Raw genomic sequence first — 15395 nt, forward strand, 5'->3', positions numbered from 1 at the left:
AGCACAGTTGAAATACACCATTTAGAAAGTTATAATCTTATATAAAAAAAAGATATCACGCGCCGTTTTTCTATCCGTAATTTTCTCCGGTTAAAACACCGCGCTGAAGTACGTCCATTATTCACAGTTCATTATTCATTATTCAATAATGAATAATCACTATTCACTATTCAATATTAAAAAATGAATAATGAATAATGAAATGGTTTATGTTTCATTATTCAAATTGAAGCGGTGAATAGTGAAAAAAATATAAAAAAAATTGACTGTGACACTATAGCTATATTTTGATTCGCAATGACCATAAGAGAGTTTACGGACGACCTAAATGCCACAACATGCGTAAAAATTAGGAAATATAAAAAAGAAGTTTTGGTATGATTGCCAATGAGACAAATATCCACAAAAGACCAAAATGAAACAGACATTAACAACTATAGGTCACCGTACGGCCTTCAACAATGAGCAAAGCCCATACCGCAAATTCAGCTATTAAAGGCCCCGATAAGACATTGTAAAACAATTCAAACGAGAAAACTAACGGCCTTATTTACGTAAAATAATGAACGAAAAACAAATATGTAACACATAAACAAACGACTACCACTAAATTACAGGCTCCTGACTTGGGACAGGCGCATAAATAAATAATGTGGCGGGGTTAAACATGTTGGCAAATTTTGAATAATGAAATGGATATTTTTGAATAATGGAATGGACTGCTATGACCCTTCAGCCCCTAATTACAGATATATATTAAACCTCAATCGAAATCTTATTAAGAGAGCAACAAAAGGTATATAGTCAATATGTTCCGCAACGCATATTAGAGGAGTAACGAAGGACTTAAATATCGAAATACGCCTGAACATTGAGAAATAGCCTATTTTGAATAATGAAATGGATATTTTGAATAATGGAATGGACTGGTAGGACCCTTCAGCCCCTAATTACAGATATATATTATACCTTGATCGAAAGCTTATTAAGAGAGGAACAAAAGGTTTATAGTCAATATGTTCTGCAACGGATATTACAGGAGTAACGAAGGACTTAAATATCGAAATACGCGTGAACATTGAGAAATAACTTATTTTGAATAATGGAATAAACTGCTGCAACCCGTCAGCTTCTTATTAAGGAAAAACAATATACACCAAATTAAAGCTTATGGATGGAGGAGTAAACTAAGTATAATCGGTATGTGGTGCAATGACCATTACAGAGGTTACAGAAGGAATAAATGCCAAAATACGCGTGAAAATTAAGAAATAGCCAATTCTGAATAATGAAATGGATATTTTGAATAATGGAATGAACTGGTAGGACCCTTCAGCCCCTAATTTCAGATATATATCACACCTCAATCGGAAATTTATCAACAGAGGAACAAAAGGTATATAGTCAATATGTTCCGCAACGCATATTAGAAAAGTAACGAAGGACTTAAATATTCAAATACGCGTGAACAATCAGAAAGAGCCAATTTTCAATAATAAAATGGATATTTTGAATAATGAAATGGACTGGCAGGACCCTTCACCTCCTAATTTAAGATATATATTATACCTCGATCGAAAGCTTATAAAGAGAGGAACAAAAGGTATATAGTCAATATGTTCCGCAACAGATATAACAGGAGTAACCAAGGACTTAAATATCGAATTCCGCGTAAACATTGAGAAATAGCCAATTTTGAATAATGAAATGGATATTTTGAATAATGAAATGGACTGGCAGGACCCTTCAGCCCCCAATTACAGATATATATTATACCTCGATCGAAAGCTTATTAAGAGAGCAACAAAAAGTATATAGTCAATATGTTCCGCAACGGATATTACAGGACTAACCAAGGACTTAAATATCGAATTACGCGTGAACATTGAGAAATATGTGAACTTTGTTTGGGTAGGGTAATACAATGTTACTGGACCTGCTGGTGTTTATTTATGTAGTGTGTGTGACCGTGTACTGCTTGTATGAACTTGTGCTGGAACTGCACTGAACTGGAACTTAGAATACTGGAATAAGAACAAGCTTGTATAAAAATAGATGTTTATTGTTTGCTGGTCACGAATGCAAGTGTATAATAATAATACTATGAACAATGAACATACATAATGAAAACATACATATAGAAACATGAATATAATTAAATATATCAGTAACTCTGGTATTTGAATAATGCGAATAAGAATAATTAACCCACCCAAAAGTATAGTTCACTTTAAATGAATAGGGGTAAGACTAGCTCACTTGAAATATTAAATGTGAATTGAACTGGGGGAATGAAATATAAAAATGAAATATAAATATGAACTTGAACTGGGGGAATTAAATATAAATATGAACTTGAACTGGGGGAATGAAATATAAATATGAACTTGAACTGGGGGAATGAAATATAAATAAAGGGAGATAATTTGAATAGTATATCATGGTATATTTTACAGTTTCTATGGAAACTATGCCAAAGTAAGTTTATCTCATTTAAACCTGTTTCTGAATAAACAATTAATGTAATTATTACTAAACTATATAAAACATTTAACCAAAAGCTATGTACAATGTGCCAGATAAATATAACTGACAAACACAAATAAAACATGAATGCAAGAGCACCCCCCTTTTGTATGCACTGGCCATTTGAATGAATAATTGCCATGAGAAAATGTTTATAACGTATGTGCATGAAGAATTGAACGTCACGCATAATAATATGAATAATTGAACACTATAGAACACCTTGAATAGTCGAATAAATGAAGAACACATCATTTTCTGTTTTGTCAAAATAAACGCTACTTCAATAAGGGGAGTAACTCTGCAGTGATATGAACAATGACCCAAAAATAAAAGAACTTAAAGTACTAAAAGACAAGAGGCTGTCACAACGACAGCAAACCGGATTTATTAACATTTATTTGTGTCCTGGCAATATCACAAGAACCATTACTGATGAATGGTGAAAGTGAAAATCGTCAATATCAAATTTGACCTCCATTTTGTCATCAGTATCAACTTATTAAAATTTGAAAATCTTAGATTGAATGGTTCATGAGTAAATGCAACAACGTGAATCGAAACGCCATTTTACGATCTTTTAAGAACCATAACTCCTGAACGGTAAAAGTCAAAATCGTCATTATTGAACTTGACCTCTATTTTGTCATCAGTAACAACACATTAAAATTTCAAAAGCTTTGGTTGAATGGTTCATGAGAAAATGCACGGACACGACAGGAAACACCATTTTTCAATCTTTCAAGAACCATAACTCCTGAACGGTAAAAGTCAAAATCATCATTATTGAACTTGACCTCTATTTTGTCATCAGTAACAGCATATTAAAATTTCGGAAGCTTTGGTATAACAGTTCATGCATAAATGCACGGACACGACTGGAAACTCCATTTTTCAATCTTTCAAGAACCATAACTCCTGAACGGTAAAAGTCAAATTCGTCATTATTGAACTTGACCTCCATTCTGTCATTAGTAACAACATATTAAAATTTGGGAAGCTTTGGTAGAACAGTTCATGCGTAAATGCACGGACACGACTGGAAACTCCATTTTTCAATCTTTCAAGAACCATAACTCCTGAACGGTAAAAGTCAAAATCGCCATTATTGAACTTGACCTTCGTATAGTTGTCAGTAATAACATTAAAATTTTAAAAGCTTTGGTTGAACGGTTCATGAGTTAATGCACGGACAACATTTGATTGCCGCCCGCCCGCCCGCCCGACAGCCCGACCGCCCGCCCGCCCAACCGCCCGCCCAACCGCCCGCCCGCCCGGCCACCCGCCGTACATCCCCAAATCAATAACCGACATTTTTGTCACAAAAATCCGGTTAAAAATCGTAACTAACTATATACAAAATTACTTCTAAATGCTTCGACGAACTAAAATAGTTAAATCCCTGAAATTGTCGCATCGTTTAATTATCTACAGGAATAAAGACTGAACGAAATTGAATAAAGTATATCGAAACACGCACATTAAAATAAAACGTATTGAAACACGCATATTAAAAATAACAAAAAAATTTACAAAAACGAATTGAATACTTATTCTGAACTCTTAAAACTATAGAAAATACTTGAATTAAAAGAATATACTCTTGTAACTATTATTGAATATATTTTGTATAAAGAATTCCCTTTCGAGTGCGCAAACTTTCTTAATTTAAATAAACTGTTAAGAATTCAACTATATCTATAAAAATAATGTAATTTATGAACTGGAAAGTATAAATGCAAAATACATGAATATGAACAAAAATGCTACTTATTCTATCTTAAAACTTTGTAATAAAATCTTAGCATTAAGAAATATGAAATAAATGATTTAACTTCACTCACCTGGAATAAGAACAAGCTTGTATAAAAATAGATGTTTATTGTTTGCTGGTCACGAATGCAAGTGACCAGAAACGTTTGTCCAGGTATCAAGCTTGGTTTCCAGGCGAGGTTAATTAGGGGAATTTCTTATGATTAACAAAGGAAGAACAATTAATAATCCTGTGGGGTACCTCGACGTAACTTAAGGTAACGCTGTGAATCATGTGACTCACATATGTCACTTAGAGACGGATTAACTAAATTATTGAGAAGGAAATTGTACTAAATTATGTAATCCTTTATTTGCTATCTTTTGTGAAAAAGTATTTGTTAATTGACTTGTAAATTCTTTATGTAACGTAATTTTACCAAACAATGCTATGAAGATAGAAAGTTACGAAACTATATTTTTCCATGTGAAATCAGATATCTGTAAAGTTATAAAACTTAGAAATGAACTTTTATTATAAAAATCATGAAAATAAGAATCTTTATTAAAACATATAAATATAAACAATAAAACATGAAAATCTGAAACAAGAAGTGAAACATGAATTTCCGCTGTCACATATTCCCTCACCGCTGAAAAATTCTTTGTCCGCAAAGACTAAGATCAACAATAAAAACAAGATGACTTAGATTGTACCAAGTCATGCACAAGTATAAGATTATGTCCATCAATAAAAATATAATATATAATATCTTGTAAAGTAATTGTGGTGTGTGATTAAAGCATGACAGAAGAAAGGAGTACCAAACATCTTTTTAAGTCTTCTGGCGGTATAGGGATTTACTGAAATATCTTCAGGAATGGGAACTTCATGTTTAGTATTTATATTAATAATAGAAAAATTATCAAAATCTGCATGTAGTCTTGTACAAAATGTTCCAGATATTCTCATATTTTGAATACAGTTTGGTGCAGTAATATCCCAATCTGATGGACAAAGTGACAGGGTAACAATTGGTATTGTTATACATGATAATCCATTTGTGATCTCCAGTACTACTTTTGTATGGTTTCTGTTGCTTAACTTTTTGAAGAAATAAATCGAAACAATAACTAAGGCCAAAGTCATGGTAAAAGACAGAGCAACAAAAGGCCAAGGATTACACTTTGTATTAAAAATGCTTTGAACATGTGAGGACTCAGTGGTTGTTGCAAGGTGCACGTGCTTGTAAATAAAGGATGGTAAGGGAGAAGGATTGGATAAACTTTGTGAACGAGGAATCTTTTGAAGTAGAAGTAGTGTAGCTGTAAGGATGCGAATCTTGTTAAAAAGTACTATACATGCAATGACAAGTAAACCTGATACACATAAAGAAGAAATACTGTGGATTCATTATTATTCATTGGATACCAATTTTCGTGGATTTCGTGGGTATCGGGAAACCACGAATTTAAATATTCAACGAATTGCAAATTTTCTAAAGGAATATATGCATACTTTGTCAAAACCACGAAATTAGATACCCACGAATATGCAAGTTTTCCTCAAACCACGAAAATTGGTACCCACGAAAATAAATGAATCCACAGTAATAAGAATTGTATTAAGATCAAGACATGAGTCATCCATAGAAATATCACCATTAATAAGAGGTTCAGAGAGGGATTTGAAGACAGTTTTCTGTTTTAGGGTAGCTTGTGCAATGCGTTTTAAACTTAGGTGAAGGTTATGGTCTTGTGCAATAATATTAGAAAAAGAATGTTGAAAATATTAATAGAAGGTATTTGAATATTAATTTGCTTGGTGAAGGTAGTATCTCCTAGAATGGAAGAGTAGGTGTCAGAATCAAAGAAATGCTGAATTAATGCTAAGTTAATTGGATGGAGAACAGTAACTGTGTCTTTATAATTTGTACATTTTTCTATTTTCTTTGGAATATACAAAGAATCTGTGGACAGTGAACACATACAAGGTATTTGGATAAAACAAAAATTGCAACCTTTCACTATTTTGTGTTTGTTTGGACACTCAAATGCAAGAGTATTCATTTTATACACTAATAATGTGTTGTCATAAATTTCTTCAACTGTAGGTTTAATAACATTCATGAGGAATCTAAAATCACAATGTTCATGAACATCTTGTTTAGAATTAAAATACAGAGAAGAAATGCAACTCGTTGAAACAGTTGACACAAGTGGTAAACTATAGGAACAATATAATGTTGTTTTTCCTGTACAAGAACTAATTCTCGAATAAGAGATATGATTGTAATATTGATTATTACTTGTAACAGTGAAATATTCAGGAAGGTCCATAATTTTGGTGCCATGATTGCTTGACGAATTGATAGGTACTGGAAATGAGTTTACTCTATACAATGCAAGAGGTGATGAAAACGTAGAAATTGGAAATTTCAAAGTAACATATAAAGTAGAATGATTTCTGGCATACAACAATTGTGAAGATGAATAATAATATGCCGGATCAGTATTTAACAAGTAGAACCCTTTGAATTTTTCATTTAGAATCAGCTGAACATGCTTGAGTGTATTTTTCAAAATATTTGGAGAAATGAGAAAAGGTGATAAATTTCCCTTTACCATTTCATGTATCCCTATTTTTAATTCCTCTAAATACTTGTTAACAGATGAAGAAAGATTCATTTGATCAATAAGTAAATTTGACAATTTTACACTGACTTCTTCAAAGTGTGCAACAAATTTTGAAGTTTCTGAAGTAAGGTTGACCATAATGTCATAATTTTGCTGAACACCTAATACAATATTTTGAAATCTTTCATCAGTTTTTGACATGAACGATGACAACAACTGATCATGTTCTGTCATTGCTTTAGCAAATTTATTATTCCTGTTTATTAGAATGTTTACATGTCTGTCTAACTTTTGAACGTCTTTCACTGTTGCTGTGCCGAATAGAGATCTGGAAATGGATCCGACGAAATTGAACAATCCTCTTTTACTCCTACTTTGTGTACTTACTGTATTAATTTTGAAATCCGCTTTTGGAATTAGCTTATGAATTACTTCTACAGTACTGTTAACATTTGATGCAACGTCTGTTTTCAATGCAGACAAATGTGAAATGACTTGATTAAGAATGAAGCAGTTTTGATGAATAATATCACAGGATGGATAGGAGAATTTATGAATTTTATGTGGAATAGAAATCTCGAACGTGTGGAACCAGTGTTCGCTTCCAAAGACTATATCCGCCTCTTTGACAAAAGTAACTCCATAATTTGTGCGTTGCACAAGTTTTTCCTTTTCTGCATTCACAGCTAAAACATTCAGCAGAAGCATCCATACTAAGACTGTGGCAAAACTTAAGGTTCCTAGAGAAAAGAAAGGTAGAAGGTGTTAGAGTGTGCACTGAATGTCGGTTTAGGGTTTATAACTCCCTTTTAGCACTATAAACACGAGTTTCCTCATAATTGTGACATCAATACACAGAAAACAAAGTTATAAGAAATTAAGCATAGGTGAACATCAAAGTTTTGCCAAAGTCAACATGAATATTCTGGATGTAAGATCAAGGTAAAAACAATTATTATTGAGCACTATGTCAAAAAAATGTGTTTGTACTGCACATGAACATGCACACATTTTGAACTGAATGAACTGAACTTACGAATGAACCAACATATTAAGGGAAGTATAATGAACTAGAAATCTCTTTCGAATAGAACGTTGTAGAACAAAGAACTGAATCTGCGAACACTGATTTTCACTAACCTTTGAATAGAATATGATTGCATGGAATATGAAACAATAGGACAATATGAAATACTAGAACAATGGAAATACTAGGACACTATGAAATACTAGGACAATGTGAAATATGAAATCATAGAAAAATATGAAAAGCATGAGTCATAAATGCTTAATTTATGCAACTTAATGAAAAATATTATTTCGTTTTCTTTTCTTTCGTCTGGTTCCTTTTTGTGTTTTTGTTGCAAGGTATTGACGCACCATTTGAATTGGCAGATTTTGTTCTGGTTCCCAGGTCTTTTCTCTATATCCGACCCATTTTACAAGAAATTGTTGTTCACCATTAATCTTTTTACTTTGGATAAGTTTTTCAACATCATAAAATTGTTTTGAACCATCATCTATAGGTTCATCAGAATCTGGAGTATCAGCATCTTCATTTGGAATAATTTCATCATCGTTTGGATTCGGTGGAGGGACTGGATTTTGGAAATTTGGTTGTTCTTCCCTCCTTGGGTCTGGACGTGGAACATCAGGAGGAGGTGCATTTTGATCTGGACGATGATCTGGGGGAGTGTATATTTTCAACCTATTTGCATTGATCATGCTTTTTAGCATCTTGTTGTCCTCACACCTTCTCAATTTGTATGTATGATTCAGTCCCTTGGCAACTATGTAGAATGGACCGTCTTGTTTTCTGTGTAATTTTGACGCTAATCCAACTGGCACTTTAGGATTGAATATTAGATCTAAATCTTGGATTTCGAATTTTGGAAAAGCAGTGTTTTTGTCGTAATGCTTCTTTTGTTTTTCCTGTGCATATTTCAAGTTGTCAGTTGCACACCTTTTGGCTATTTTTAGACAATCCATGATGTTTTCAATATGAACCTTCAGATTTTTGTCAATGTCTGTTTTTGGTAGCAGAGTGGTGTCAACAGGAAGGTTCATTTCTTTACCAAAAAGTAAATGATATGGAGAAAACTCAGAAGATGCCGATGGAGACATGCGAAAAGCCATGAGTATACCTGGAAGGAGTTCTGCCCAATTTGATTGATTTTCATCTACAATGGTTCTCAGACATTGTATGACAGTCTTGTTTGTTCTTTCTGCAACTGAATTAGTCTGAGGATGGTACGAACTTGTGAAATAGTGTTTCACATTATAAATCTGAGTTACAGCAGCAACAAGCTTACTCATAAACCCTTGACCACGATCTGAAACAAGGCTAGTGGGACTTCCGTAACGGGAGAATACCTCTTTGTGAAGAACATCCGCAATTTCTGCAGCTGTTTCAGATCTTACTGGAAAAGCCTCTGTCCATGTGCTGAATGCACATACTACTATAAGAATATGACGATAACATAATTTTGTTTCTTTGAAAGGACCTATGAGATCAATGTGCCATCTTGCAAAAGTGTCTGTAATAGGCATTGGAGTTAAAGGAACTCTTTTTGCATGAACATGTGGTTTAGCTCTTTGACAAGCATCACAGCCTCTAATGTAATCTGCCACTGCTTGGTACATTCCCGGAAAGAAGTACTTATTTTTGATAGCTAGATAGGTTCTGTCAAAACCAAAGTGCCCTATTTCATGATAGGATTTGAGAAGGTCATTTCGAAATTGACGTGGACAAGCAAGTTGTTTTACAAAAAGGTCTTTCTTTCTACCTCATGTCCTTGGCTGGTAAAAATGGTACAAGATACCGTCTAACAATGCATATTGACTTGCTTCTAAACAAATGTTCTTCGCCAGTTTAGATTCATCAGGAAGTGTGCCATTTTCAAGGTACGCATAGATATGCTTAAAGTCAAAACATTCTTTTTGCAAAGGACCTATGTTTTCTGGCATAACTTCAGTGTGAGTTTCTTGTATTTGTGTTGGCTCAGGATTTGTTTCTATCACTGGATCATCTGAACCTTCAGCATCAACTGCCATAACAGAAGGAATGGAAGAATTTGTTGGAGTGTAAACAAAATTTACCTGTAAAGGCTCTAAACTTTCTTGTGAACTGATAGAAGTAAGATTTACAGAAGGAATGACATCTTCAGGTTCTGAACTAGATTGAAAATCAGAGTACTCTCTTGTTGAGAGGCAATCAGCATTCCCATTTTTCTTCCCTGGACGAAAACAAATGTCAAAACTATATCCCTGAAGAAGTACTGACCATCTTGCTAAACGACCTATGAACAGCTTAATGTTCGTTAACGACTTAAGAGCTTGATGATCTGTGTAAACCTTGAAATGACTGTTTGCTAAGTAAACATGATATGACTTGATACCTTCTAAAACTCCAAGACATTCCAATTCACTGACACCCCAGGCTCTTTCGCCTTGTGCCAATGACCGACCTCCATAAGCAATGACCTTTTCCTGACCTTTAGAATCTAACTGACCTAATATGTACCCAATAGCTGTAACACTGGCATCAGTAGTAAGAATGAAAGGTTTGGACATATTAGGATAAGCAAGAATAGGTGCAGAACAAAGAGCCTTTTTGAGCAGATCAAATGCCTTTTGGCACTTTTCTACCATTCAAAAGGAACATCATTTTTCAGAAGGTGGTTGAGAGGTGTAGCGATGTAACTGTAGCCTTCAATGAATTTTCTGTAGTAATTTGTCAAACCAAGAAAAGAACGAATTTGTTTGTGGTTTTTAGGAACAGGAAAAGTACTAACAGCATCTACCTTTGATGTGTCTACCTTGACACCCTCTTTTGAAATTGTATGACCTAAATAAATCACTTCCTTCCTAGCAAAAAGACATTTTCCTGGTTTCAAAGTTAATCCAGCAGAAATAAGTTTGTCAAAGACTAACTGAAGCTGATTGAGATGTTCTTCGAAGGATTTGCTGAAAACAAGGATGTCATCGACATAGACAAGAGCGATTTTCTAATTCAGAGATCTGAGGACTTGTGTAAGCAAATGTTGAAAAGAGGAAGGCGCAGAGGCCAAACCAAATGGTAAACGCTTCCATTGGTAGACACCACTAGGAGTTACAAAAGCTGCCTTGTGTGCAGTTTTGGGGTCAAGGCCACACTGCCAATATCCAGATAGAAGATCTAAAGTACTGAAAATAGAAGCTTGGGCTTTACCAAGTGCATCGAACACATCTTCCAGCCTGGGTAAAAGAAAAAAATTTGGACATGTGACCTTGTTCAATAACCTATAGTCCACACAAAACCTCATCTCCCCTGATTTCTTCTTACACATAACCACTGGACCTTGCCATTCACTATTAGACTCTTCAATAATGTCATATTTCAACATTTGTTCGATTTGACGGTTCATTTCATCAAAAACTTGAGGAGTTTGCCTATAAAATCTCTTTCTAACAGGAGGGGCATCATCTGTTTCAATGACATGCTCATACATGTGAGTGCGTCCAAGTTCACTCAGGTTTTCAGCAAAGACTTTTCTATTTTTGTGAAGGAAAACTGTAAGTAAGTCTTTTTGTTCATCAGTAAGATCGGAATTGCTTAAGTCAAATTGAAGGACATTTTGGTCTTTTTCAGTGTGAACTTTTGACTTGGAATTGTCAGAATTCTGGACTTTATCATTGTCCTCGGACATTGAAATTATATCTTCTGAATTAACAGGAGTAACTGCAGCAACAACATAATTTGCAGGAAGGAAAATTTTGTCTTTAGTCGGATTCATTATTCTTAAGCATGACTGATTTGAATCATCTAAAGAAACACAACATTTTGCACCAGCAAGAGACATTTTTGGTAAAGATGGCAAAGGCTCTAGTAAAGCAATCTGATTCTTGATAGAAGAAACGCTAATTGGAATATTAGCCTGATGAAAAGGAGTAATGAAAGTACCACTCACTGTCCTAGCAAGACCTGAATTCAACTCTAAAGCATTTAGAGTATTCGAACACGAATCAGGAATGAAAATAGTCTCACTATCACATATAATATGAGCCTTAACATCATGAAGAAAGTCAAAACCAAGAATCATTTGCTGGTGTAATTTGTCAAAAACATGAAAATTATACCTCATGGCGACATTGCCTAATATAAGAGGAAGAGAAACTAACCCAAGTACAGAATGAACTTCACCTCCAACACCCATAGCACTTTTAATTTTTGAAATTTCTATGTTATCCTTACTTATCCCTAAGAATTGGAGTAATTGTACAGAACAACAACTCATTTGTGCACCTGTGTCAACTAGACTTGTGACATGTTTGCCACTAACTTCAATTTGCATTTTGTTCCCTGATAAATTCATTAACTGTGCAATTTCTGGAATTTTATTTTGCTGCTTATTTTTGTTTTTGCCAAAAGAAATAGGAGTTTTTAAAGAAGGAGGTGTCTGGGCTTGTCTTCTGTTTCTTTGAAGAGTGCCTACCCAGGGACTGGATAGGCCCGTGTCCCTATGCTGAAGAGTTAGGATGGCCTGAATTGAAATTTCTACCCTGAGAAGGATGGGGTTGTCTATTGTTGCTCCTGGGATAACTTCTTAGGTTTAAACCACACACCTCTTTGAAGTGACCTACTCTGTCACATTTAAAACACTTTACATTAAAAGCAGGACATAACCTCCTATCAGTGCAAGACTTACCACAACCAAAGCACACATAGTCTTGTCTGTATTGTGTTGGTACTTGTCTCGCTTGAAAATTCTGAGTTGGCATAGAATGCGGTGTGACAGCCATCACTTCAGTCACTTCCTGTTTTACAGCAGATTTCATTGTTTCTAAAAAAAGATGAAAACATAGCATTTATGTCTTGCGACGTACATGGTGTGCTAGAACTAGCACATTCAGCCACATTAGTAGCTATTTCTAATGAATTTCTTAGTTGTTCAAAAGTTTTAGGTGATTTTTGTATCACTGTTTGTTTTAAGCTAGGTTTTAAACCATTGACAGCAATGTCAACAATTACCGCTTCACCTAAATTTTCAGCTCCCATTGCTAATTGCTGAACTCTAGCCAAATACGCTTGGCTACTTTCTGTATTTGTCTGTTGTAGTTTATAGATTTGCTGGTTAGTTTTTGTGTTGGAAAATGGAGCTAAAAATGCTGCTTTTAAATTACCAATATCGCCTTTAGTGTTTGCATCAAGGTTATGAAACCATAAAGACGCATGCCCTGTTAGTTGTAAAAGCAGAACCCATAATGCTTTATTATTGTCAACATTGTGTAACGCTCTGTACGATTCGAATAAATTCCACCATATTGCTGGCACACAACAGCTTTCATCGCTGAATTTTTGTAAGGAAGGACCTGAAGCCATTTCTGAGTCTAAATCTAAGTTGAAAGAAATAATTGAATTATTAGAATTTTCTGAAATGTTATCTTCAATGTCTGATACTTCGCCTGAATCAGTGTTATATGAAACGGTTGGTGAGTCGCTGTTATTATCTAACAGTATCAAACCTATATCTTGTTGAAAATTATCTGTGAGACTTTGGATTGTTTCTTCCTCTGTAATCTGTTTTGAGAAAGATCTTGTCGCAGGATGTAGGGAAGAATTCAATGGAGTGGCTCCTTTCTGTTCTGGTCTGGATTTTGGCATAGGTACCGTTATCTTTTGACGCTCCACCAATCTGTGAACTTTGTTTGGGTAGGGTAATACAGAGTTACTGGACCTGCTGGTGTTTGTTTATGTAGTGTGGGTGACCGTGTACTGCTTGTATGAACTTGTGCTGGAACTGCACTGAACTGGAACTTAGAATACTGGAATAAGAACAAGCTTGTATAAAAATAGATGTTTATTGTTTGCTGGTCACGAATGCAAGTGTATAATAATAATACAATGAACAATGAACATACATAATAAAAACATACATATAGAAACATGAATATAATTAAATATATCAGTAACTCTGGTATTTGAATAATGCGAATAAGAATAATTAACCCACCCAAAAGTATAGTTCACTTTAAATGAATAGGGGTAAGACTAGCTCACTTGAAATATTAAATGTGAATTGAACTGGGGAAATGAAATATAAAAATGAAATATAAATATGAACTTGAACTGGGGGAATTAAATATAAATATGAACTTGAACTGGGGGAATGAAATATAAATAAAGGGAGATAATTTGAATAGTATATTTTACAGTTTCTATGGAAACTATGCCAAAGTAAGTTTATCTCATTTAAACCTGTTTCTGAATAAACAATTAATGTAATTATTACTAAACTATATAAAACATTTAACCAAAAGCTATGTACAATGTGTCAGATAAATATAACTGACAAACACAAATAAAACATGAATGCAAGAGCACCCCCCTTTTCTATGCACTGGCCATTTGAATGAATAATTGCCATGAGAAAATGTTTATAACGTATGTGCATGAAGAATTGAACGTCACGCATAATAATATGAATAATTGAACACCATAAAACACCTTGAATAGTCGAATGAAATAAGAACACATCATTTTCTGTTTTGTCAAAATAAACGCTACTTTAATAAGGGGAGTAACTCTGCAGTGATATGAACAATGACCCAAAAATAAAAGAACTTAAAGTACTAAAAGAAAATCGTAACTAACTATATACAAAATTACTTCTAAATGCTTCGACGAACTAAAATAGTTAAATGCCTGAAATTGTCGCATCGTTTAATTATCTACAGGAATAAAGACTGAACGAAATTGAATAAAGTATATCGAAACACGCACATTAAAATAAAACGTATTGAAACATGCATATTAAGAATAACAAAACTACATATCCAGAAATCAACGCCACTTTGCTTATTTGAATATTATACTAAAGAAATCGGATACGGGTCACGGAAATTATATTGAAATAATAGGGAATTTTGAAAAAAAACCTGTCTTTTTTAACTTTACTTTAAGTGATAAACAGGTTGCCGGGGCAGAAAACAAATATACACATTAGTATACACCATTCAAACGAAACATGATGATTGTTGTTGAAAAAATCAAGGTTCCTGAGCTATTTTAAAAATCGAAGCGGGAGGCTTTTAACATTGCAGTATAAATTACAGGCTAAAATGGCTGAAACGTCAAATTTACAAACTTCGACTTGAAAATTTGCTAACAAGGTCATTAGAAAAGTAGGTTGCCGGGGTAAAATTTGAAACTTCAATGTCTAAAAAATAAGTAAGTCCAAACCTTGTATTTGTAGTCATTGAACTCTAGGTTCCCACGTAAAGTTAAAATGCACCTATTTAGGAAGAATCAGCTCACAAAAACGCGACAAAATAACTAAATTCGCGTTCATTGTTTTGATTTTGACCGCCTGACAACTTTCCGGAAATATCGTAGTGATTATAAACAAGGACTCAGTGACGGACAACTTATAATATCCATGTTTTAAAGATTTTAATGATACCAAGCCATGATATAAACTATTATCGCGTGGTTCAATTCT

The 15395-nt window shown here is 34.0% G+C and overlaps 1 protein-coding gene across 1 annotated transcript; it reads right to left on the reverse strand.

Annotated features, from left to right (window-relative positions):
• Window positions 1-5875: 5875 nt before the first annotated feature.
• On the reverse strand, window positions 5876-14394 carry LOC143083410 (uncharacterized). The gene is made up of 3 exons (XM_076259663.1): window positions 13420-14394; window positions 12603-12737; window positions 5876-7655 (listed from the first exon to the last, which is right to left on the reverse strand). Exons 1-3 carry the CDS (start codon window positions 13556-13558, stop codon window positions 6016-6018), a joined length of 1914 nt encoding a protein of 637 aa, XP_076115778.1. The 5' UTR covers window positions 13559-14394; the 3' UTR covers window positions 5876-6015.
• Window positions 14395-15395: the final 1001 nt, after the last annotated feature.

The sequence above is a fragment of the Mytilus galloprovincialis genome, chromosome 7 (assembly GCF_965363235.1).
Source record: "Mytilus galloprovincialis chromosome 7, xbMytGall1.hap1.1, whole genome shotgun sequence".
Taxonomy (NCBI): domain Eukaryota; kingdom Metazoa; phylum Mollusca; class Bivalvia; order Mytilida; family Mytilidae; genus Mytilus; species Mytilus galloprovincialis.

What these genes read in the sequence shown, in the direction of transcription:
- LOC143083410 (XM_076259663.1), bottom strand. Translation starts at nt 13,558, where the DNA reads ATGCCAAAATCCAGACCAGAACAGAAAGGAGCCACTCCATTGAATTCT. An exon ending in TAATTTTCAACAAGATATAG is followed by an intron (nt 12,738 to 13,419) that starts GTTTGATACTGT and finishes ATCTTTTTTTAG; the next exon opens with AAACAATGAAATCTGCTGTA. An exon ending in CTATGTGTGCTTTGGTTGTG is followed by an intron (nt 7,656 to 12,602) that starts GTAAGTCTTGCA and finishes TCTTTTCTCTAG; the next exon opens with GAACCTTAAGTTTTGCCACA.